Source organism: Pipistrellus hanaki (assembly GCF_964339955.1).
Source record: "Pipistrellus hanaki genome assembly, chromosome: 1".
NCBI lineage: Eukaryota > Metazoa > Chordata > Mammalia > Chiroptera > Vespertilionidae > Pipistrellus > Pipistrellus hanaki.
This window is the reverse complement of record NC_140503.1, coordinates 60,213,313-60,236,094: the sequence shown is the minus strand read 5'-3', so window position 1 is coordinate 60,236,094 and position 22,782 is coordinate 60,213,313. Positions and strand designations below refer to the sequence as shown.

The window sequence follows — 22,782 nt, the reverse complement described above, 5'->3', positions numbered from 1 at the left end:
TTTAAACATACCTGAAGAAACACTGGGTACTTTATAGATATAATCTTTATTAACATGGTATCCCTGAGAGGCATGTTAAGGTATAAACATTATCCCACTTTACAGAAAAGGAATTGGAAGCAGGATGTCTTACACATAAGACATTTGGAACCAGAATTCATATATCTTAATACCCCAATCAGTGCTTTCCCACAAGACTATACATGAATATACTAAATATAGTAACCTCTTATTTAATAAAACATAACATTAAGTCAAATCAGATCCTGAAGCATTGCTTCAGACTAGTGCTTCTTATATGTTCCTGTCTGCTTAGGTAATATAATTAAGATACCATCTCCCTTTAATTCCTAATAAATGTTAGATTCTTTGTACTAGGACCCAACATCATCTAATTCATCTCTCATCTAACACAGTAAGCTATGAATTGCAGAATATTCCTCTCCCCAATCTCATTCCAGCCACAGAGCTCGATTAAATGTGGATGTGAAACAGCTACCTATCCTAGGCCTTGGCCATCTGTTCACATTTCCCTTTCCTGACATAACCATCAGTCTCTTCTCAAGTTACAATTTCTGACCTTTGTCTCCCAAAGGAGCTAGTCACTGCAATTGCTTATTCTTCTCCAGTACCAGCTGTTTCCTTATCAATAACTACAGCACAGCGCCTGATTTAACACAGATGATGGGAGCATCACCTCCTGATCTGCCTCCGGCACTCCATGTTTCACCGGAGGCAATTCTTTCCTGTCCCCTGCACAGCCCTGATCCTGAAATTTTGTGCTGCTCCCACCTTTATCCAAACTTCCTTAGTCTTTCATTTGCCCTCTGCTCCATCTGCACAATACACTTACTCCCCAGTGTTCCTATTTCTCATCCACTTAGCAGTTTAGAAAGTTCATCCCATCCTAATTTACCCAATAATCTCCCCGCCTTTGAATACCTCCTGTTTTCTGAAAACTCCCTGAATAAAAGGCAAACACCTCATATTTTGACAGCAAACTCAAATATATTAGATCTTAACATTTATGCATTGTTACTACTTAGCTTTAAACCTTTGCAACTATATATGAGTACTTATTTTTTGTCCATTTTAGATTGTAAGGACAGGGACTATTTGTGCTGTACAGGACTCATCATACTACTATGAAAATATGGGCAATTAATGTAATACTATTCTATTATAAAGATCAGAATTACACTTATGTTTAAAGAGCTGCTTTTCAATAGATTTATAGTTGAATATATGCATGTGTGTGTGTGTACTGGACTCAACTGACCAAAGATCATCTGTCCTCCTTGCCATTCAGGTTAACAGTTGTTGGTTTGGTCCGTTTTGCCAATACATGGCAATGTGGCAGTGGCTTCTGCTCCTTGTAGGTTAGTATTGAGCACCCATGGGGAACCTACAGTAGACTACATGTTTGGAGTGTGTAGGATATAGAGAATTCCCTGTTGGCAGCTTTAACTGCTTTCCCAATCATCACACCCAGTTGCCTTGCTCTCTGGGCTTCTGGACCAAGGAACACATGAAATTCAGATGAAATGGACAGAAAAAAATTAAACTAGATGTAAATGGAGAATTTTTCTATTCCAGATCTTGTAGGACTTGAAAGAAACTAAGACATCCAGGGTTTATAGTGCAATATCTATACAAGGTTTACATTGTTCCCCTATATAGAACACCCAGGTGAGAATCAAGATGGACGTTAACTCTCCCTTAAGGCAAATGAAGAGTGTACATGAGAAATATAAAGGCTCCCCTACTTACGATGGGGCTATGTCCAGATAAGCCCATCATGAGTGGAATATTTTTAAGTTAAAAATGTCCTTAAATACCAAACATCAAAGCTTAGCTTAGATGACAGTTTCTATTGAACGTGTATCATATTCGCACCATCACAAAGTTCAACTATTGTAAATTGGGGACCATCTGTATTTCATGCTGGGCACAGGCTTAAGTGGACAAAAAGGAAGAGTCATTCCTTTTTGTATTCCCATTACTATATAAAGAGCTAGACCTACTTAATGAGAAAAGTTTCACAACTTCTCTCTGAAATTCTGCTGAATCACAGGAGGAGCAAAAAAGGGTACATGTTAGAGGATCTACTGCTGTGTCTCTGTTAAGGAAACAGGAGCGGGACTGAAATCTTCCTTTCATTCTTAAGATGACTTCCTTGGGAATTTGATCCAGGAGAAACTGGAACACACTGTGGGGTAAATCCCAGAGTACTTCCTAAGCTAGTTGAGCACAGATAGGAGATGGATCTCACCACCGTTGAAAGACTTTTCAAACAATTTCAAAACATTTATTGAGGTTCTTTTACTTTTTTTTTTTTTTTTTTTAATAGATACTCAGTGGCTTACTTAGGCATTGATTGTTTCAGAAGTTTTTCTCGCGTATGGATTTCTCTGTGCTTATTCAGAGCAGAGCTTTTACTGAAGCACTTGCCACAATCATGACACCCATAGGGTTTCTCTCCTGTGTGGGTTCTATGATGTGCACGCAAATCAGAACTCTTACTGAAACTCTTTCCACAGTCAGGACACACGTGGGGTCTCTCTCCTGTGTGTATCCTCCGATGTGCACTAAAATGAGAACTGTTATTGAAGCTTTTTCCACACTCTTCACATTGATAGGGCTTTTCTCCTGTGTGGGTTCTCTGGTGAATTATAAGGCTTGAGCTCTGGTTGAAACGTTTTCCACACTCACTGCATTGATATGGTTTCTCTCCTGTGTGGATTCTCCTATGGGTGATGAAATTTGAACTGTCACGGAAACATTTCCCACAGTCAAGACACTTATAAGGTTTCTCTCCAGTGTGGATTCTCCAGTGCCTAACGAGGCGCGCACTCCGACTGAAGCTTTTTCCACAGTCAGTACATTTATATGGGTTTTCCACTTGATGTGTTATTTGATGCATGAGGTGGGAGTTTGGACCAAAGCTTTTGCCATATCTAAGATATTTATTGGGTTTCTCTCCCAAGTAAGGTTTCTGATGACTTAAAACTTTATTCAAACTCCTCTCTGGGAGTGTGGGTTTTCTTCTTCTTTCTCCTGGGGTCCTCTCCCAATGTCTTCCTGATCTACATTCAGTCTCACTGCCTTTACCATGATTAAGGTGCCGGCAAATTTTCCTTTCAGACCTTGCAAGTAATGTCCTATGTAGTTGTACTTCCTCAGAAATATCCCGTTTTAGATTCTCTTCATTCTCAAATCCAGCCTCAAAACCTAGCATGAGAATATAATTTTTAAAGTTATCCATTTCCTCAATGATTCTTTGCCAAGGTAAAGTAAGTGTCACACTAGATAATTAAAGATAAAAATTAGGGGGTTCTAAATCCTAAACAATTACGATCTATTAAAATTCTAGTGTTTACTTTTCTACTTCATAGCCCATTACACATTTCTCATCTATATAGGGCTCTTGAGTATATTCTTTTAATTCTTCCTGAATATCCAGGATCTTCAGAAAATCTTCTCAATGTAATAAGAAAAACCTGCCTGATTTTTTTTTTTAAACTATCACGTTTATACAGGAAAGACACTTTCTAATGTTATATTTTTTCCTCTTCACAGGCTATTATGGTACTCTAGTTTATGTTCTTTGCCAGTAACTTAAAGGGATTAGGAGGGAATGTCCAAGAAAACTCTGGGAAACATATCCAAAAGTTATATGTCCCCTTCTGCTCAAATTCCAGTATATGTTGAGAATAAAAATAGGGTAGAAAACAACTTGGTGTCTTCCAAAGAATAAGCCTTCTGAAAGAAGAAATGTGCTAAGAAGTGTCCCACTAAAAACATTCTCTCTACCTATGGAAAGTTAATCACTAAATGCTCCAAAAGCACTTACTCTAAAGCCAAAGCTAAGAACCAAATGCTGGGCTCCCCAGGCCCAGCCTTTGTGAACGAACTTGCAGATACTTGCAAATTTTTAGTTTGAATTTATAGAATTTACAGAGTTTACAGATAAACTCTGGATCCCAAATTTCCTGGACTAAATCTGAGAGCAAAAGAAAGCTGAGTGTCAGTTTGTGTTCTACCTCTCAGCAGTATTTCTATCTAGAATCCAGGTCTTACGATATGCCTGTGAAATAGAGGTTCATCAGATTAAATGAAACCTCAGAACCGTAAATATGTAAATGTTTTGTGATCCTCCATGAGGGGTATTTAGCATTTCCTAAACCTAGAAGCCATTTTTCAGTAGAATATAGTAATATCCCCACGGAACTCATGTTCCATGGAACAAGCTTAAAGAATCTTGATCTAAAGAACTTTTGGAAAAGAAAACTGCTCTTTATTGAATACTTACCATGTGCGCAAGCAATGGTTAAGTGCTTCACCATGGTACCTTATTTATAGCAACTCTTTGAGGTAGGTCTTCATAGATAAGTAAACTTCAGGATTAGGTTCTAAGTTACTCAACTTATAACCAACAGAGTCCAGATTCACATACATATACAGGGATGAGCAAACGTAGGTTTATAGTTGTGAGTATGCAAATCAGTTTATTCTTATATCTATTATTGTATTATTTGTATTAGTCATATTGTTATTATTTCATATCCTTATTTATAATTTATCTTTTAGGTATGATGGTTGGTAACTTAACCTACTTTTGGCCATCCCTGTACATGTAATACTCCAAAATCAAAATTATTCTTCCCAAGAGGGAAGCCATAGTGAAGTATTTTCTTCATAATACAGCAGCTAGGATTCAAAGGTCAATTCTTTCAGAAATCTCAGACTTTTGCATAAGTGTGTCTAAAGAAAGAGGTTAGCAGATTTTCAAATATGTGATAAAGCAGACATACAGCTGGTATATAAGCTGAAAGTAGAACAACAAACAAACGAGAATGAACTTTTAAAATCAACTTCATCCTATTATGGGTACTTGAATGCTACTGGGGAATGTTAACTTTCCGATTCCCTGCTAGGTAAACTGCTTAACCACCTAGCAGCTCACATATAGATGATAACAAATTTACAAAGTTTGCAACCATCTTGGATTCAGGCAAGTCAAGTGAGTAATTTACTTCCCCTCACTAAACTGCCTCAATAGACAGAGCACATGGGGAAGAAATGGGTGGTCACAGGAAGACTCCATGGCAGCTGGGTGTTAAGAGGCTTCAATCTCATGATGTTTTTTCCTTAATCCCACTGCTTCCCCTTTGCTATTTAGACTTTAAGAAGTTAAAGAATCTTACCACTGGGGCTCTGGAATAAGACTGGAGCACGCGTGATGACAGCCCCTGGGGGTAGCTCAGTATCCTCTTCATCATCCTCAGAATCTTCTTCTGAGGCCTCTTCTGCCTCCTCAGCTTGCTTCTCAGTTTCAGCCTCACTGGTCTCCTGGATGGGGCAAGAGGCTGTGTCTTCCTCCTGGCCATCACCGAGTGGGGCAGCAACCCGAGCACTCACCAAAGCATCCATCTCTTCAAAGAAGGGACAGGTCTCTGGTGCTTGGCCATTCTTGACTTTCCGGTAGCTGGTCTGTAGGCTTTTAAACTTGGTCCGACATTGCTCTGGTGTCCTAAGGAATCCATATTCCCATAACCGCTCAGCCACTGCTCCGTACAACTGGCTGTTGCGGTGACAGTTCTGGAGAGCTTCATAAAACTGAGTCTCACTAAGAATCGCAAGGTAAGTTTTCGTCTCTTCATAGCCCCAGTGTACACCTGCCACCAGAAGAGTAATTTCAGCACCAGGGTTTTACAGCCTCAATTCCTTAATTATATCATCTGCATCTTTCAAACATTCTTTGAAAATTTCCCACAGAATGACTAAAAACCCCAAGAAATAGTCTCTTTAACCTGTTAACCGAGCGGGACCTATAAATACGTCAAACGTAAACAATATTGGGAACGGGTAGGACGTATGAATACGTCCTTGAAATATATGTTGCGCCCTGAGAGGGATGGTATATATTTTTTGTAATCTTTATAATTGTTTGTAAAAGTTATAATTTTTTAATTCGATATTTCCATTTTTTTATTGGTATTCTTTTCTATTTGTTTGTAATTGTGTATTTTCCTTTGTGCTTTATATATAAATAAACGAAAAAATATATATTTCATTTATTTTAATTAAGTATAAATAAAAAAATAATAATATAAAATTACATCCACTGGGCGTGATGTACTGACATGTCCTAGTGCAGGGGCCCTCAAACTTTTTAAAGTGGGGGCCAGATCACAGTCCCTCAGAGAGCTGGAGGGCCGGACTATATGAACTACTAATTCCTACCGTAACACCTTGGCTGCGCTCACTGCCCAAAAAACCTGGCGGGCAGGATCAGACTCCCCTGGGGGCTGCATGTGGCCCGCGGGCCGTAGTTTGAAGACCCCTGTCCTAGTGAAAGAGTATGCGCCCGTTGTACGTTGCGTAATTAAAAAGGGAACTCCCCGGTTAACAGGTTAAAATCATACTACTGCCTAAACTCTTATTATGACCCTTCCTCACTTGCCACAATCTCAAAAGAAAAAAAAAGCAGCAAGCCCCCAGCAAAGACCTGAAAGGTCCCAGATAAGGACCTGATAGTCATGCGCCTTGTTGTTAGGAGAGGACTGGCAGAAAGAGGAAGGGAGCAGAGCAGACAGCATCTCCTGGCCTGAACACGTGCTGCTGCTGCAGGCCCCACTGGGCAGTGCTTCCTCAGGATGATTACAGACCCTGCCCCTAAAGGTAACCAAGGTAGAGGGAAGGGAGATTCAAAGAATTTTCTTCCCACTTGAGAGCCAGCTGGCGATTACATTACTTCTGTTACCATCCACTCACTGAAAAGTAAAGAAGGGGAGGGGGAACATGGGGACATCTGTAATATCCTCAAAAAATTTTTTTAAAACAGTGTGGGGGGAGAATCAGAAGACAGAAAAAGCGGTGGAAAGGATGAAAAGATAATGAAAATTATAGCAGCTGGCACATGTGCCACATTTGTGGTTTACTTACATTTAGTCCAGTGACAAAAGAGGAGAATGAGTGGGGGGGAGGGGAGGAAAAGTAGAAGATAGGAAGAATAGCACAGAACTAAAGTAACATCAACATATAATTTAAGAAATGGAAGCAAAAGATCACTGTTCACAGTGGAACTAAATCTGAGAGATATAGTCCTGTTGCCATTCCCCATTTTACAGTTTGGGAAACAAACTTGGAAATGGTCAGGTAATTGGCCAAGGGCATTCAGCTGATTAGTGATCAGGGTCAGAAACAAAGCCTCCTGACTGGTGTTTTGGTGCCCTTTCCATAACAACATGGTTGTAAAAAATACATTAACAGTAATAAAGGATACTTAAAAAACTTCCACAGGCAAATGATATTTCAACATAGAGTGTTAAACAAGATTTCTTACTGCAGGACTTTTCATTTCTCTTAAAATGCCAGTGTGCGTTGTGAATCTAATAGAGGAGACTCAGAAAATCCCTAACTTTGGGCAATCCTTCACTATGCTATTGGAAGTAGAAAGGAACATACTGACTTTGAGATTTGGGGGAGTAAAAGATAAAGCACCATTTCATATAAAGTTCTTAATATTAGTTCTTAAAGATAAAATAGTGCCAAGTTCTTTTCAAACTTTAATTATTTTATAACTAGAGGCCCAATGCACAAATTTGTGCACCAGTGGGATCCCTCAGCCTGGCCTGCGGGATGGAGCCAAAACCAGCTTTCTGACATCCCCCAAGGGGTCCTGGATTGCAAGAGGGTGAAGGCCAGTCTGAGGGACCCCACCGGTGCATGATCGGGGCCAGGAAGGACACGGGAGGTTGGCCAGCTGGGGAGGGACTGCAAGGAGGGCTCCAGGGCATGTCCAGCCTGTCTTGCTCTGTCCCGATTGGCCAGACCCCAGCAGCAAGTTAACCTACCAGTTGCCATCTGACCCTGGTGGTCAGTGCAGGTCATATCAACCAGGTGACTGTCTGCCCCCTGGTGGTCAGTGCACATCAAAGCAAGCAGTTGAGTGGCCTTAGCATATCATTAGCATATTACGCTTTGATTGAATGGATGACCAGACCCTTAGCATATTAAGCTTTTATTATACAGCACCAGGAAAAAACTTTAATTTTTAAAAATGGAAGCAATAGCCGAAACCGGTTTGGCTCAATGGATAGAGCGTCGGCTTGTGGACTGAAGGGTCCCGGGTTCGATTCCGGTCAAGGGCACGTACCTTGGTTGCAGGCATATCCCCAGTAGGGGGTGTGCAAGAGGCAGCTGATCGATGACTCTCTCTCATCGATGTTTCTAACTCTCTATCTCTCTCCCTTCCTCTCTGTACAAAATCAATAAAATATATTTTAAAAAAAAATGGAAGCAATAATATTCCTTTTCAGGACTTTCTTGAATTTGCTGAGTGCATTTCTTTAAAAATAACTAAAATTATTCCCTACTCTATTATCTGACTTTCCCACAGAATGAAATATACATGGCATTGAGAAGTGCCTCTCTGTTCTCTGGCAAAGTTGGCAGATGACCTTAAGCTTCATGATTCCACATCCAGGCCATAACTCAAGTCTAATCCCAAAACCCCAAGAATAAAAGCTTCTTACCACTTGGGCTTCGGTAAAGGACGGGTGCAGTTGAATTGTTGGGGTCCTGGGGGGTGGCTTTCTCACCCATTTCATCACCGTCAGACTCTTCTGCTGTGGCCTCTTCTGCTCCCTCCTCATGCTGCCAACTCCCGGACTCTGGCTCCTTAGTCTCAGCATCACTGTTTGCCAGGCCAGAGTGAGAGGCTGCTTCTTCCAGACCTTTACTGGGCAGGGCAATGACCTGAGCACCCATCAGGGCTTCCATCTCTTCAAAAAAGGGGCAGGTCTCAAGTGGGTGGCCATTCTTGACTTTCCTATAGCTCTTCTGGAGACCTTTGAACTTGGTCCGACACTGTTCCAGGGTCCGGAGGAAGCCATACTCCCGCAGCCGCTCAGCCACAGCCCCATACACTTGGCTGTTTCGATGACAGTTTCGGAGAGCCGCATAAAATTCAGTCTGACTGAGAATTGCGAGGAGAGTTCTGGTCTCTTCATAGCCCCAGTGCACACCTGCCACCTTCTCATCCTCAAAGCCCCAGTGATCCTGACTCACCCAGCTGCTTTTCTCTCTCCTGGATGGTAACAGGTCAGCATGCATTTGTCTGTCTCCTGTGACACTGCCTCTTGGGAGTTCCTTTTCCTTGGAGCCCAGATCTGGGATCCAAGGCTCTCCTTGCTCCAACCTGGAGACCACACCAGATTTAGGAAATGGAAACCCTGCTTGCAGGAAAGCAAACAAAGGATGTCATAATTTGGACTGATCAGGAAAAAAAAATATCTGAGTTCAGACCTGCCTTTTTTATCCAAGAGGCTAATAAAGAAAATGTCTGCCCAGCCAGTATGGTTCTGTGGTTGAGCATTAACCCAGGAACCAAGAGATGGAGGTTCAATTCCTTTGTCAGGGCACATGCCAGGTTGTTGGCTCAATCCCCAGAAGGGAGCATGCAGGAGGCAGTCAACTGATGATGTTTCTCTCTCGTCGATGTTTCTGTCTCTCTGTCCCTCTTCCTTCCTCTCTCTCTAAAGAAAAAATAACTTAATTTAAAAAAAAAAAAAAAAATATATATAGTTTTTTAAAGTGTCTAAGGAAATATTTTCAGAAAGTACAATGTGTTAAAGAAAATGGGGGAAATACATGAAACCTCAAAAAATGAGAACTATTTATTTTCCAGAACAGGGTGATGAGAGAAAAGCTTGTTGTATGTTCAGAGCAGATAATTCTATTCCAAATTGCTCCCAAGCCCTCCTGACCACTTGTAGGCAGGTCATGGCACTGCTGGTAACAGTTACCTCCTGTCTCCTAAATTTCTCCACTTGGGGCTAGAAAATTAAACTCAGATTTCAAGTGGGAGGGAAACAGAGTGGAAATCATCTTCTACGCATCTGTTTCCTTCATACTCAGTCATCAAGTTCTAAAGGTTTTTCCCTTAATATGTCTATTCCTACTGCCACCATCCAAGTCTAGACTCCTCACCTCTCACTCCCAGCTACCTGCAGCAGTCACTGTCCTTCCTAGCTCTATATACTGCTGGATCGTAACCTGAGTGCCTACTATGCACCGTCCACATCAGGCTCTTCCCCTCCTATCCAAACGTAACCCATTCTTCAAGCTGTATTTGCCAATGTCCCCATGAAATCTTCCCTCCAGCCCTCCTTCATCTTCCACTCGTCAAACTTTCATTGTGCTCACACAATAAGTTATTATTTAGCATTGTTTCAGTACAGTTCGTCAGCACATATTTATGTTTGCTATTATGTTCTCAATCATATTATAAGCTCTTTGAGGATAGGCATCTTTCCTATTGCAGAATGCCTCACAAGGTGTTGAGCACATGGTATGTGTTCACAAACTGATTAAGTCTACAAGCCTATGTGGGGGGTTGAGGGATTGCATCTGGATGACTAGAGACCAAAGAAGGCAGGCTGAGAAGTCTAGCATCTTAATGATAAAGTCAAAATTTAGAACAACCTCAACAAAGTTAAAGAAATGATCAAGGAAAAAAATCATACAATATGGAATTTTACAGAGTACAAAGAAGAAAAACAAGCTCTACAAAATCATGTACAAGAATAAGTACTACACACAAGGACAATGGGGAAGGCTATGAGAGTCCTAGGAATTACCAGGTGAACAATAACATTAAATAATTAGTTGAGCTATACTGAAAGAAAATAGTGAAATTCTGAAGTAAAATTCTTACTCTGCCTCAACCTATCAGACCCTTATTAGAATAATATACATAACTTAGTTCTCCATAATTGACATATCTGTAGAACTTAAAGTTTCCAAGGGAAAGTAACAAAAACTTAGTATGTCAGAATAATGGAGCATCTGAGGAAAAGCTTAAAGAAACAAATTCAGTTTATTTTGTAAAAGGAAAATGATTAAAAGGAAGATGTACCTTCAAGTATAGAAAATACATTTTATCTAGGAAATATGACCTAGTATTATCATTACCAAGAGGAAATATATTCGTTCAAAGTTCTGGCAAAAACTAGGGAACCATGCTCTGGCAGACTTATCAAAAGAGGAAATACAAGAATACTTTCTGGAGCAGAGAGCTAAACGATCTGCCTTCCGGAGGTAACCAACACCACATATTCTATCATTACCACTCATTCCTGAAATCCCTTTCCCACTCACTATTCCCACACCCCACTTCCCAACTTGGAATGGCATCCTATCTTCCCATATGAATCTACTCCTCACCGCTCCTTTGAAAAGGTCTGAGCTTCTCCTTTGTGTTCATCTGCTCCTGTGGTCCCAGGACTGGGCTTCTTGCCCTCTTTTTCTTGGGAACACCCCTGGACTGAGGTTCCACTGACTCCTGCCGAACACTTAATAACTCCCGTGATGATTTCAGGGGTGTCATCTTCTCCAAGCGTACTTCCTGCCCCTTCACAGAGACTGTGACCTAGAAACAACCCCCATTAATGGTCACTGCAAGGTTATTATGAGGGGCATTCCCAGAGGAGATTGTTTAATACCCCGCAAAAAAGACCACCATCCCTCGGGGACATGGCTAGCGTTGTGGTTGGTGGTGGTAATAGCCAAAGGAGTCATTCTGATTCCATTACTGTTAGCTTAGAGCAGCTGGAACTCCAGAAGGAAAAGATCAAAATAGTAAACCCACTACCGGCTAAAACATAACTCCCCTTTCTTCCCAATTAAGTAAAACGGAATCTATGAATAACTCATAATGACAGGGTAGCAACCATACACCCAGATAGCATCTCCAAGATAAGCTGTATTTGAAAACGTTACCTGTTCCGGGACCGGAAGGATAAGCATTACCAAGGGAGACTGTGTCCCTCTTTAAATGCCTGCACCTTAATTTGGCCCCTTATCCTTGCCCCTGCCCAGTCACACACTTGTGAATTCCCCTCCCTTCTCACCGAACGTCCCGGTCTTCCAGGCTCTCTTTCTAAATCTTCCACCAGAGCCACAGCCTCCTCGCCACTTTCCGGACATTGCTCCTGGGCCCACTTCTGGATCTCCCCAGGTAGGATGGTCAGGAACTGCTCTAGCACCAACAGCTCTACAATCTGCTCCTTGGTGCGCACCTCCGGCCTCAGCCACCGACAACAAAGTTCCCAGAGCTGGCTGAACGCCTCCCGGGGCCCAGCTGCCTCCTGGTAATGAAATTTCCTGAAGCGCTGTCGTAGGGTCTCCGAGTTAGGGCCATTCCCTCTCTGAGTGGCTTTGGCCATCATTCGCAGCGGAAAGCAGCTTCCCTCCACTTAAGGGTCTGGGTTCCAGGGCTCACACCTATCTTCCCATGTCTCTCTAAGAAGCGTTTTTTCCTAGGGTAGAGAGAGATGGCACTATCAGAAGGAAAATATTCATATGTCTAAAGTCTTGCCAGAGCTGGCCTGACTTCCCATATATATGCTCCATGTGGCCATCCGGGGGAGCACCAACTTCAGGATAGCAAGCCCAAACTGAGCATGGAGAGAAAACTTTCAAAAGCTGCATTTCCGGGCGACTTCCCAGGGCAGCCTGGCAAAACAGCAGAGAAAAGAAAATAAGTCTGCTCTTCTTCCCCCACCCCACCCCCAATTCTGATCCCCTTTTAGCTCCTCTGCCAAGGTTACATTGTGAGTGCGAACCGTACGGGAGACCTGGAGCTCAGGAGCTAAAGCAAGGCACCCTCCTGCCGCAGGCAACACCAAGCCTCTGTCCAGCGGGCCGCGGCTGATCGCCCTCAGGCTCTCTGCGTCCGCCCGGCCCCAGGACTCCGCAACTGCCAATCCCCACCCCAGACAAAAATCAAGTACTGAATCAAGTACTGGGTCTCTGCTTTTCCTCACAGCAGAGGGGACCGCTCAGCAACTATTCGGGAACTCCTGACGGGACACCTCCCGACTGGAGAGGTTGGTTTTGGCTCCTGAGGCGAGGGCCGGCGGGCTCGGGGAGAGCTGCACCGAGTTGGTGGGAAAAAGGGAGCCAGAAGGGGGCAGCGGTCATGGGTCTCCTGAGGACGAGCTCGGGCGCTGGCCAGGAGATTCGAGCGCTGCGGGGCTCGCGGGCGCGGAGCTCAGCTCCGGGAGCGGCGGGTGCGGGGTTCCGACCTCTTTGTCTTCGCTGCCTCCGGCCAGGTCACTCTCAGAGCCGCGGTGCAGCCAGCACCGCCCCCCCCCCAAAAAAAAAACAAAAACAAACCACAAACAAAAACCTTCTACTGGGCTAAGGCGCCCGAGAGCACCCTCCAGCCCACTCCTGGGAGTGTCTCTCACTCGGGCTGTCCCTCAGGCCACTCGCCCCTCGGCCCGCGGGCCACCCCCAGCCCCCGAGGTCAGCCCCAGGCCCGGCTCGCCAGCCTTCCAGTCCAGCTCCCGAACCGGAAGTCCGTGAGGGTGACTCGGCCCCAGAGGGCGCATGCGCGAAGCCCGCCGCCGCGACTCTAACTCCCGCGGAGCCGGGGCTGGAGCGGGAGGGCGAGCGGCCCCGCCGGCGCCGGACTTCCGGGACGCGGCGCCCCGTCCGCCCTCCGCTTCCCCGCCGCTGCCCCCGCAGCTATTGATTGTCCCGGAGAGTGGGTTCAGGAGGAGCCGTCGATCCCGGGGGCGCGTGTAGAGAACGGAGCCTCGGGTTCCGTGGTTGCCTGGAAGGGCGCCGGAGGAAGGAGCGACGTATAAAGGGGTTCGAGCTCCGCCGCGGGCATGATCCACGAACTGCTCCTGGCGCTGAGCGGGTACCCGGGCTCCATCTTCACCTGGAACAAGCGCGGCGGCCTGCAGGTACGTCCCGCCGCAGCGCGGGAACCGGCGCCCAATGGGCGGGTGGACCTGGGCCGGTGCGAGGGGCGGGGTTTAGGGGCCGAGGGCGGGGCTTGGGCGGGGCGTGTCCTGGGCGGGAGCCTGGAGGGCGGTGCTCCGAGGGCCGCGTGGGGCGGACGCGGGGTTAGGGAGCTGCGCCTGGACCGGGGAGCCGAGGGCCCTCACCCGCCCGCCTTGGGGAGGGAGAGAGAGACTCCAATGGGCCTGAAGTTGAAATTTGAGCGAGAGTTTCTGGGGAACTGGATATATTATAAAAGTGAGGGAGGCATTTTCTCGCATTTCATGCTTACACTTTTTTAAATTTTGAAAGCTAGACCAACTACATAACGTTTTGTGGTTTTTTTTGGTTTTCTGTTTGTTTTTTGTACATAGCGTTTAACATGCAACAAGGGTTCAGCCAGTTTTGTTGAATGAAAAAATGAATGTGTTTCTGTCAAAACCCCTTTCTCGGGAAATTCAGCACTAGAATTTGGAAAGAGGCCTTCATGTAACCAGGAATGGATGAGGAGGAAAGGCTAATATCTAATTTAATATGCATTATTTAATTTACTCTCAACCACCCATCTTCATATCACAGATTAATTCCCCGTGTCCCGCGGCTGGTAATGAGCAAGCCTGGTCTTGAACCCAGCTCTGTCTGGCTCCAGTATCTCCTCTACTTTCGTCTACTTCTGCTTTCAATAATGTTATCTCACCCTCTCGATAAGTTAGTAACTAGGTATTGTTAGCTCCCAGTTGACCAAGGAGCAAACTGAAGCTCAGAATGTCATGGTGGTAATAGCAAGATTTGTATGTAACTTTGATGACAGTCATGCCTCTTCCTATAAGAACTGGCAGTATAGGCTGGAGAGATGCAGAAAAATAAACATTCTTGTCTATAAAACCTATAAATCAAAGCAGTTCCTCTTGTTATTATTTATTTTCCCTTGTAAAACTAGCACAACACCAGGCATATAGGAGGAACATGTATAGGAGTATTTGTGCGTGCTTTATGATCTGAAGTAAAAAGATAACAGTAAAAAGATAATGTGAATGCATTTAATGCCAAAAACTGTACACTTAAAAATGGCTAAAATTGTCACTCTTGTGTATATTTTGAAAATGTGGGTTGAATGAATACATTTTCCCACTACTTTTTTCTACTTGAACTGCTGTGTAACCTTATATAGCATACTGGGCTATCATTTAAATTAAAAATAAAAATATGTATACTAAATATATATGCCCAGTTATAAAGTTGCTTTTACAGGTTATAGTATGCTACATTTATTTACATTTTTATTGAAATGAAAACGTGATTTAAAATTTCATAGAGAATTTCTAAATCCTAAGAGTATGTTTGAGAAACCTTGGGAGTTTGCCAAACACTTTGCTAAAAATAACTTTGTTGCAACCAAGTAAAAAACTATCTTTAAAGAACATGCCTAAAATATTGCATAAGAAACAGGTGTAGTAACTACCTCTGAGGGGAGGTTGACTTATTTTTAATGTACACCGTTTTGTATTCTTTTTTGAATTCTTTACCATGTGTTACCACTTATTCAAGTAAAGAATTCATTAGGTCAGGTTGGGAAACAGTACCTTTGTAGTGGTTTGGAAATACTTTTGTTATCCAGAACTTAACCAATCTTAAATGGGCATCTTGAGAAAGGAAACACTAAGTAATACAGAGCATTTGAAGCACCTCAAAGACTGGCAGGCGATGAATCACAAGCATCAGTATGTTCAGCCTGCTTCCTCTCCCACAGGTGTCCCAGGACTTCCCGTTTCTCCATCCCAGTGAAACCAGTGTCCTGAACCGACTCTGCCGGCTGGGCACAGACTATATCCGCTTCACCGAGTTCATTGAACAGTACACAGGCCATGTGCAGCAGCAGGTAGGTTCCTGATCTCAGGGGATGTACACCTCCGAGGCGGGAGCTATGTTAAGCTTTCAGGGAATCCACTGGTAACTCATGTGAAATAAGTCATAAGAAGTTATGAATTTCTCATCACTAGAATTACTCAAGTGAAGGCCCAGGGACTGTACCCTGCACACAGAGGAAATATACACAGGGATTAATTAGGCAGATTGGTGTTAAGAGCACATATGTTTTGCCTGAGTTTTAAGAGGCCTGAGTTAAATTATTTTGAGCTGGACCAGAGTCCCACTTCCAGAGGTGAAAACATGAAGTGTTATTTCAAATTCATTTGACACTCTGCTTCTAACTATCTTAGTCATGTTGAGGCAAGCAACTAAAGTCTTTCAGCTTCATTTTTTAAAATTGTAAATAAGAGTTAAACCAAAGAAAGTGCTTGGCACATAATAAGTACTTAATAAATAGTATCTATTTTATGAATTAATTGAAAATAATACAATGTAGAGGTCAAGATTTTGTGCCCCACACCATCATTCACTGGCCATAGACTGCTCAGCAGTAACCTAATGCTCAGTAACGAAGGCCCTTATCTATAGAATGAGGGTAATAGATAGTAAGTATCTCATAAGGTTGTGAAGATTAATAAACAAGGTAATTCATGGGAAATACCTGGTATGTAGTAGGCACTCAACCTTTTTTAAAGAGTTATTTTAATGTTCTCTTTATTTTTAACAATCTGTAATTCTTCTTCATGGTAAGTAAAAAGACTGTCAAATCTCCTGACTAATATGACTCAGAGGTTGAGAATCGACCTATAAACCAGGAGTTAATAGTTTGATTCCCAATCAGGACACAAGTTCAAGTTGTGGTCTCGATCCCCAGTAGGGGGTGTGCTGGGGACAGCTGATTCTCATCATTGATGTTTTTATCTCTCCCTTCCTTTCTGAAATACATATATGACTGCCGAATTGTGTAACTGAATCAGTGATGATTATTTTCCAGTTGAAAGAATATTATTCAGAGTGTGTATACATTTTTGGGGACTCCCTGTATTTCCCTCTGTGTTCAAATATCTGTGCTAGGAGCTAAAGCACAAAGTTAAATAAAATGGGGGACCTTGTTTCATGAAGCTGTTAGTCTAGTGACAAAAGTACAATTCCAGCACTAATAAAAGATGCTATGAAAGCAACAAAGGGGGGAGCTATTGACTCCCTGGGGAGAGTTAGGAATGGCTTTGCAGAGAAGAGATGCTTGAGTTGGATCCTGTAGGAAGAGAAGGTATTTTCCCAAAGATGAGTATACAGTCCTGGCCGGTGTGCTCAGTGATTAGAGTGTCAGCCCACACACTGAGGGGTTCAATTCCAATCAGGGGCATGTACCTAAGTTGGAGGTTTGATTCCTAGCCCCAACCAGGCGTGCATATGGGAAGCTATCTCTCTCTCTCTCTCTCCCTTCTACAATTTCTAAAAGTCAATGGAAAAAATAACCTCTGGTGATGATTAACAAAAAAAAAAGATGAATATACAGTTATAAGTAGAACACATCCAACTTCACAGGACTAAGAAATAGAAGCAAGGCACATTTGGTGACCTGTGGGTAGTTTGGAAATGAAGATGTGAAGTTTAACACACACAGTAAAATAATTTTGTAGAGAGGTAAGGGCCAGAATGCTATGTAGGGGAGTTTAAATATTATTCTGGACAGTGGTAAACCACCAAAAGTACTTAAGCTGGAATTTATAAGATTAAAATTGAGTTACAGAAAAATCTCCACTAACAATATAGAGTACCACCTGGTTGTAACATCTGGGCTGCTTAGAAAATTAAAATACCACATTTTAAAAGGTCAGAACTCAAAATCTGTCTCTTCAGTTGGGCTTTTCTCTCGCTGAAGCACTTCTTTGATTCGGAATTACTTAAACAAAAACAATACCACAAATAAAGCGTTTCAAGGTCTGAGCTGAGAGTTGATTTCTCTTTGTTTGATTTCAGGATCACCATCCATCGCAGCAGGGCCAAGGTGGGTTACATGGAATCTATCTCAGGGCCTTCTGCACAGGTCTGGACTCTGTTTTGCAGCCTTATCGACAAGCACTGCTTGATTTGGAACAAGAGGTAAGAGAGGAGATATGGGAACAACGCCTCTGGAACAGAAAATTAGGGCATGTTATGAATTTGAAATGCCTTTTGATATGGTCAGGTGGGGTAAGCTATTTTCTACATGGCTGGAGAGTACAGTGTATTCTCCGAGATTGTCCAAGCCATGATGAAAGTGGCGTGCAGCTCATGGCAAAGGTTCTTGAGTAAGAAGAGCTCTAGCTTTGATTTTATTATCACCTGAAAATCAGAATTAATAATCTTCTATAAAGCATCAGTTCTCAATAGCCTAAAACTAACACAAAGCCCATTCTTAGATTTTCATAGGTCAAATGGATTTTAAATATTTTGTATGGAGTTCTAATCACAGTGTTTCTTGTTGCAGTTCCTGGCTGACCCCCATCTCTCCATATCACATGTCAACTACTCCTTAGATCAGGTATGCTGCTCAAATAATAAAATGCCTTGGAATCTGTTGATATTGTTAAAATCATCCAACTTGTGAAATTTTTTGAGAACTTTTTTCCTTCTCGATTAAAATAGCCCAACATTTTGTATTTCGTATGCTTTCCTAGATCAGAACTTTTTGGAAGCTCCAAATTTAGTTAAAACTTAATGTCTGATATTAATGCTCTAAATTGACCTCAATATTAACAGTTAAATTGATCTCAATATTAACAGTTTTGCTAGTCTCAGAAATAGAAACTGCTTCTATCTGCCATTCTCTTTCTATTTGCCACCAACCCCATATCAAGTTGCCTTAAAATATTGGATCTTCCCCTAGCCAGTTTGGCTCAGTGGATAGAGCATCAGCCTGGGGACTGAAAAGTCCCAGATTTGATTCCCATAAATTGGTTGCAGGCTTAATCCCGGCCCTTGCTGGGGCGAGTGCAGGAGGCCATCAATGTCTCTCTCACATCGATATTTCTTTCTCTCTGTTACTCCTCCTTCCTTCCACTCCCTAAAAGTCATTGGGAAAATATCCTTGGGTGAGGATTAACAAAAAAATAAAGATAACGGATATTGGCTGCTCTATGGTATTGCCATCTTTGTTTAGTGGGATTATTTAGAAACAAAAGCATTTCCTGAAGTAATTTTTTCCTTGTATTTGATTATAGACCCTCCTAATTATTCTCTACTTTGCAGTTCCAGCTCCTTTTTCCCTCTGTGATGGTTGTAGTCGAACAAATTAAAAGTCAAAAGGTGGGAACTATTCTTTTTCATTTTGCTCCAGTAAGCACCAAGTAAATATTCTGAATTAATTTTGCCTTACATTCTTTTCTGAAGACTCTAGATTTTAGTAGTTTGTATGAGTATGTATGTAACAGTATTTGCTTAGGTATTATGCTAAGTGTCAGGAATGCAAAAATAAACTATGATCTTGCCCCTAAGTACCTTCTGGTCCAGAGGTGGGGGGAAATTGTTGTTAAGAAGAAACTAAAAGTTAATTCTTAGGAAAAAAGAAGGCAATAGTTTCTTGTTAGGGTGTTGACAGTTTTATGAAAATTAGGCCATTGGATAAAACCCACATGCTTATTACTTATTAAATACTAGAGGCCCGGCGTACGAAATTCATGCACGTTGGCAGGGGGGCTGTCCCTCAGCCCAGCCAGCACCTCTCCAATCTGGGATCCCTCTCACAATCCAGGACTGCTAGCTCCCAACTGCTCGCCTGTCTGCCTTCCTGATTTCCCCTAACCACTTCTGTCTTCCAGCCTGATAAACCTCTAACCACTCTGCTGCCAGCCTGATTGAGGCCTAACTGCTCCCCTGCCAGCCTGTTTGCCCCCAACTTCCCTCCTCTGCCGACCTGGCCACCCGTAACTGCCCTCTCTTGCAGGGTTCATCACCTTCAACTGCCCTCCCTTGCAGGCCTGGTGCCTCCCAACTGCTCTCCCCTGCTAGCTATCTTGTGTCCACATAGGGGCAGGATCTTTGACCACATGGGGGCAGCCATCTTGTGTGTTGGAGTGATGGTCAATCTGCATATTACTCTTTTATTTGATAGGATAGAGGCCTGGTGCATGGGTAGGGGCCAGCTGGTTTGCCCTGAAGGGTGTCCCGGATCAGGGTTGGGGTTCCCTTGGGGTGTGGAGCAGCCTGAGCTCAAGGGCCTGTAGTGGTTTGCAGGCCAGCCACGCCTCGCAGCGACCCAAGCAGAGGCCCTGGTATCTGGGATATATTTACCTTCTACAATTGAAACTTTGTAGCTGGGAGCAGAGTCAAGCCTCCTGCTTGCTCCATGGCTGCAGATCTTTCTGTTTGGATTTGTTTCTATAATTGAAACTTTGTAGCCTTGAGTGGAGGCTTAGGCCGGCAAAGCTAATCACAAGCCCCGGTTGTTGCTCTGCTTTTAACTGGCTGTACATCAGAAGTTCCCATGATCCCCTCCTTGGGCTCAATGAATTTGCTAGAGTGGCTCATGGAGCTCAGGAAACCCGGTTATTCACTAGATTTCAGTTTTTGTTTTTTTACCAAGGTATGAAGGATATGAATCAACGGCAGATGGAGATACATAGGATGAGGTTCCAAACAAAGGAGCGTCTGTCCCCAGGGAGTTTGGGCCCTGCATGGTGGCACGTGGAATCGTTCTGGTTCACCAGCCTGGATGGTCTCAGAGTCCTGTCCTTGTGGGTGTTTATGGAGGGTTAGGGTTAGGGTTAGGGTTAGGGTTGATCTCCTGCAGCGCCGGCCTTCTCACCTTCTCCCTTCTCCTGATGACTTAATCAATGATGCCTGTGTGATGAAGCCTCCATCTCAGAGTAGAGTCAGAATAAAGTAAAAATGTAGGATGCCCCAGCTGGTGTCTGCGAATTGCTTGGTGGAGTGGGGAAAACCCCACACACATTGGATTGTAGTCAGAATTGAACTATACCTGGATCTTATGATTAAGTTATTCCCATTCTCTACTCGATTATACCTTCTAGATTCAATATAGAATATGAGTTTGTGCTACATGAACTACTGAAATGGAATCCAGATTGAAAAGGCTGTGTTTTCCACAGATTCATGGCTGTCAGATCCTGGAAACAGTATACAAACACAGCTGTGGAGGGTTGCCTCCTGTTCGAAGTGCACTAGAAAAGTAAGTCATAGTTCAGTCGGTTTGGGGGCAGGGGTGGCTGGTCAAGTGACTTGAGCACATGGGTTTTATTTTCAGGTCTTCTCTCGGGTTTCCCTCTGCAGAAAGGTATGACCAGGATAGAAAAGACCCATGAGCAGAGGAGCCCATGTAATCCTTTGGATGGCTCAGAAATTGCAAAAAGATGGTTATAAAGTGTTGAGTATCAAAACTAGATGTCCTTAAGGCAACCTTTTTAATTTTTGGATTTCATCATCCTGGGAGAATTTCCATTACATGTGCCGGATAATGCCTAGCTCTATCTAAATGTGTGTATTTTGAGTAGCTGGTATTTTTCACATCAAGATTCTTAAAAATGTTTATACTTTGTAATCCCATAATACCACTTTTAGGAATTTTATTCTAAGAAATGTATTTAAAAAAATAACCATATGCACAAACATTATTCATTGCAATGTTGTGTACCATATCAAGAAATTAGAAAATTGCCAAAAGCAGAGGAAAGCTAAAGATATATTCTCTTGATAGACTATAATGCCATTAACGCTATAATACTATAAGAACACATAAAAATATTTTTATAAAACTAATTGAAAAAAAAGAATGCAAAAGTATGTCTTATGATTATAACTATATTAAATGTATATGGAATTTCATGAAAGACTGCTCATTTGACTTGTATCCTATTCCCCTCTTCCTCATTTCTTAAAAAGAGGATGTGGAAAAAAGGTGTGGCATTGATCGAAAAATTAGAAATCAATGATCTCTGAGGTGCCTCCCAACTCTTAACAATCTCCACTTTAACCACTACACAAGTAAGTCCTCAGAAAAGCAGGAAAATTTCCAGGATATGTTTTAGGGACTTAATTCTCTATTACTGTGCCTTTTTTCCCTAATAAAATAAATTAATTTTGATTGTAGAAAATATAGACGTGCAAAGAGAAGAAATAAAAGTCACCTGTTTTGATAGTCCCCTTAGACACCCAATTCAACTTTTGGTGTATATCCTCTCTAGTTTCTTTCTGTATAAACATAATGTATAGTTGTATTCATTGAATATAAAATCTTATGTAGATAACTAGAGGCCTGGTGCACAAAATTCTTTCATGGGTAGGGTCCCTAGGCCTGGCTGGCGATCAGGGCCAACCAGCGGGGCGATTGGGGTGGGGTGGGGGGGCCTGCTGTCGCCGCCCACTTGCCGTCCCCACCCCCCTCCTCCACTGCCAGTTGCCTCCTTCTGCTTGGCGACAGGCAGGGCAAATCAGAGGTGCGGGGGACTGGCACCCGCTTTGGCCATCCTGGCTCCACCCACTCACAGGCCCTGGCTCCGGCTAGTGCCTTGGTCGGCAAATGGCGGCTTGCAAGCCACATGCAGCTCTTTGGTCCCTTGAGTGTGGCTCTTCCACAAAACACCACAGCCTGGGTGAGTCTGTTTTGAAGAAGTGGCATTTAAATTTTAAAAATTTGGCTTTCAACAGAAATTTCATTCGTTGTACTGTTGATATTTGGCTCTGCTGACTAATGAGTTTGCCTACCACTGGGCTAGGGGGAGCTCCTTGGTTGAGCGTCTGCCCCATGGTGGTCAGTGCACATCATAGCAACCAGTCATTCTGCCTTAGTTTGGTCAATTTGCAAATTAGGCTTTTATTATATAGGATATGATGTATATATGTTATATATTTGCAGAGACCAAATTTTACAGACCACAGAGTGCAATGTGAAAAATTTAAATGCCTTTCCACTTAATTTTTTAAAGAGCTATTCCATTCAGTTTGCAAACTACAAATAGCAGACTCAATCTCTTTTAGTTTCTTTTTCTTCCCAGGTTATTTTGAAAATTTTTAAATCCTCAAAAATGTTAAAAGAACTGTACAATAAACACCTGTATACCCTTTAATTTCACCAGTTAACAATTTGCCACATTTGATTTTTTTCCTTTATCT

The 22,782-nt window shown here is 42.8% G+C and overlaps 3 protein-coding genes across 4 annotated transcripts in view; 2 read left to right on the top strand and 1 right to left on the bottom strand.

The window, feature by feature from the left end:
• Positions 1-5,212, top strand: part of MAPDA (N6-Methyl-AMP deaminase) — a 47,063-nt gene extending 41,851 nt beyond the window's left edge. Inside the window, exon 11 of the mRNA XM_084903700.1 lies at positions 5,183-5,212. Within this exon, the coding sequence (XP_084759826.1) occupies positions 5,183-5,197 (15 nt within the window). The 3' untranslated portion in view covers positions 5,198-5,212. The remainder of the gene's footprint in view (positions 1-5,182) is intronic.
• ZSCAN29 (zinc finger and SCAN domain containing 29) lies at positions 28-12,244 on the bottom strand. Of its 2 annotated transcripts, none has more exons than XM_084903135.1 (5): positions 11,919-12,244; positions 11,233-11,437; positions 8,541-9,239; positions 5,208-5,678; positions 28-3,231 (listed from the first exon to the last, which is right to left on the bottom strand). In XM_084903135.1, exons 1-5 carry the CDS (start codon positions 12,234-12,236, stop codon positions 2,363-2,365), a joined length of 2,562 nt encoding a protein of 853 aa, XP_084759261.1. In that variant the 5' UTR covers positions 12,237-12,244; the 3' UTR covers positions 28-2,362. The 2 variants fall into 2 exon arrangements, with proteins under 2 accessions (XP_084759261.1, XP_084759262.1); XM_084903136.1 differs by having other exon boundaries at positions 8,541-9,205.
• A 1,384-nt stretch (positions 12,245-13,628) lies between these two features.
• TUBGCP4 (tubulin gamma complex component 4) overlaps positions 13,629-22,782 on the top strand; it is a 34,322-nt gene continuing 25,168 nt past the window's right edge. Inside the window, exons 1-6 of the mRNA XM_084903229.1 lie at positions 13,629-13,763; positions 15,551-15,679; positions 17,653-17,775; positions 18,143-18,196; positions 18,904-18,960; positions 20,763-20,842. Coding sequence (XP_084759355.1) covers positions 13,686-13,763; positions 15,551-15,679; positions 17,653-17,775; positions 18,143-18,196; positions 18,904-18,960; positions 20,763-20,842 — 521 coding nt within the window. The 5' untranslated portion in view covers positions 13,629-13,685. The remainder of the gene's footprint in view (positions 13,764-15,550; positions 15,680-17,652; positions 17,776-18,142; positions 18,197-18,903; positions 18,961-20,762; positions 20,843-22,782) is intronic.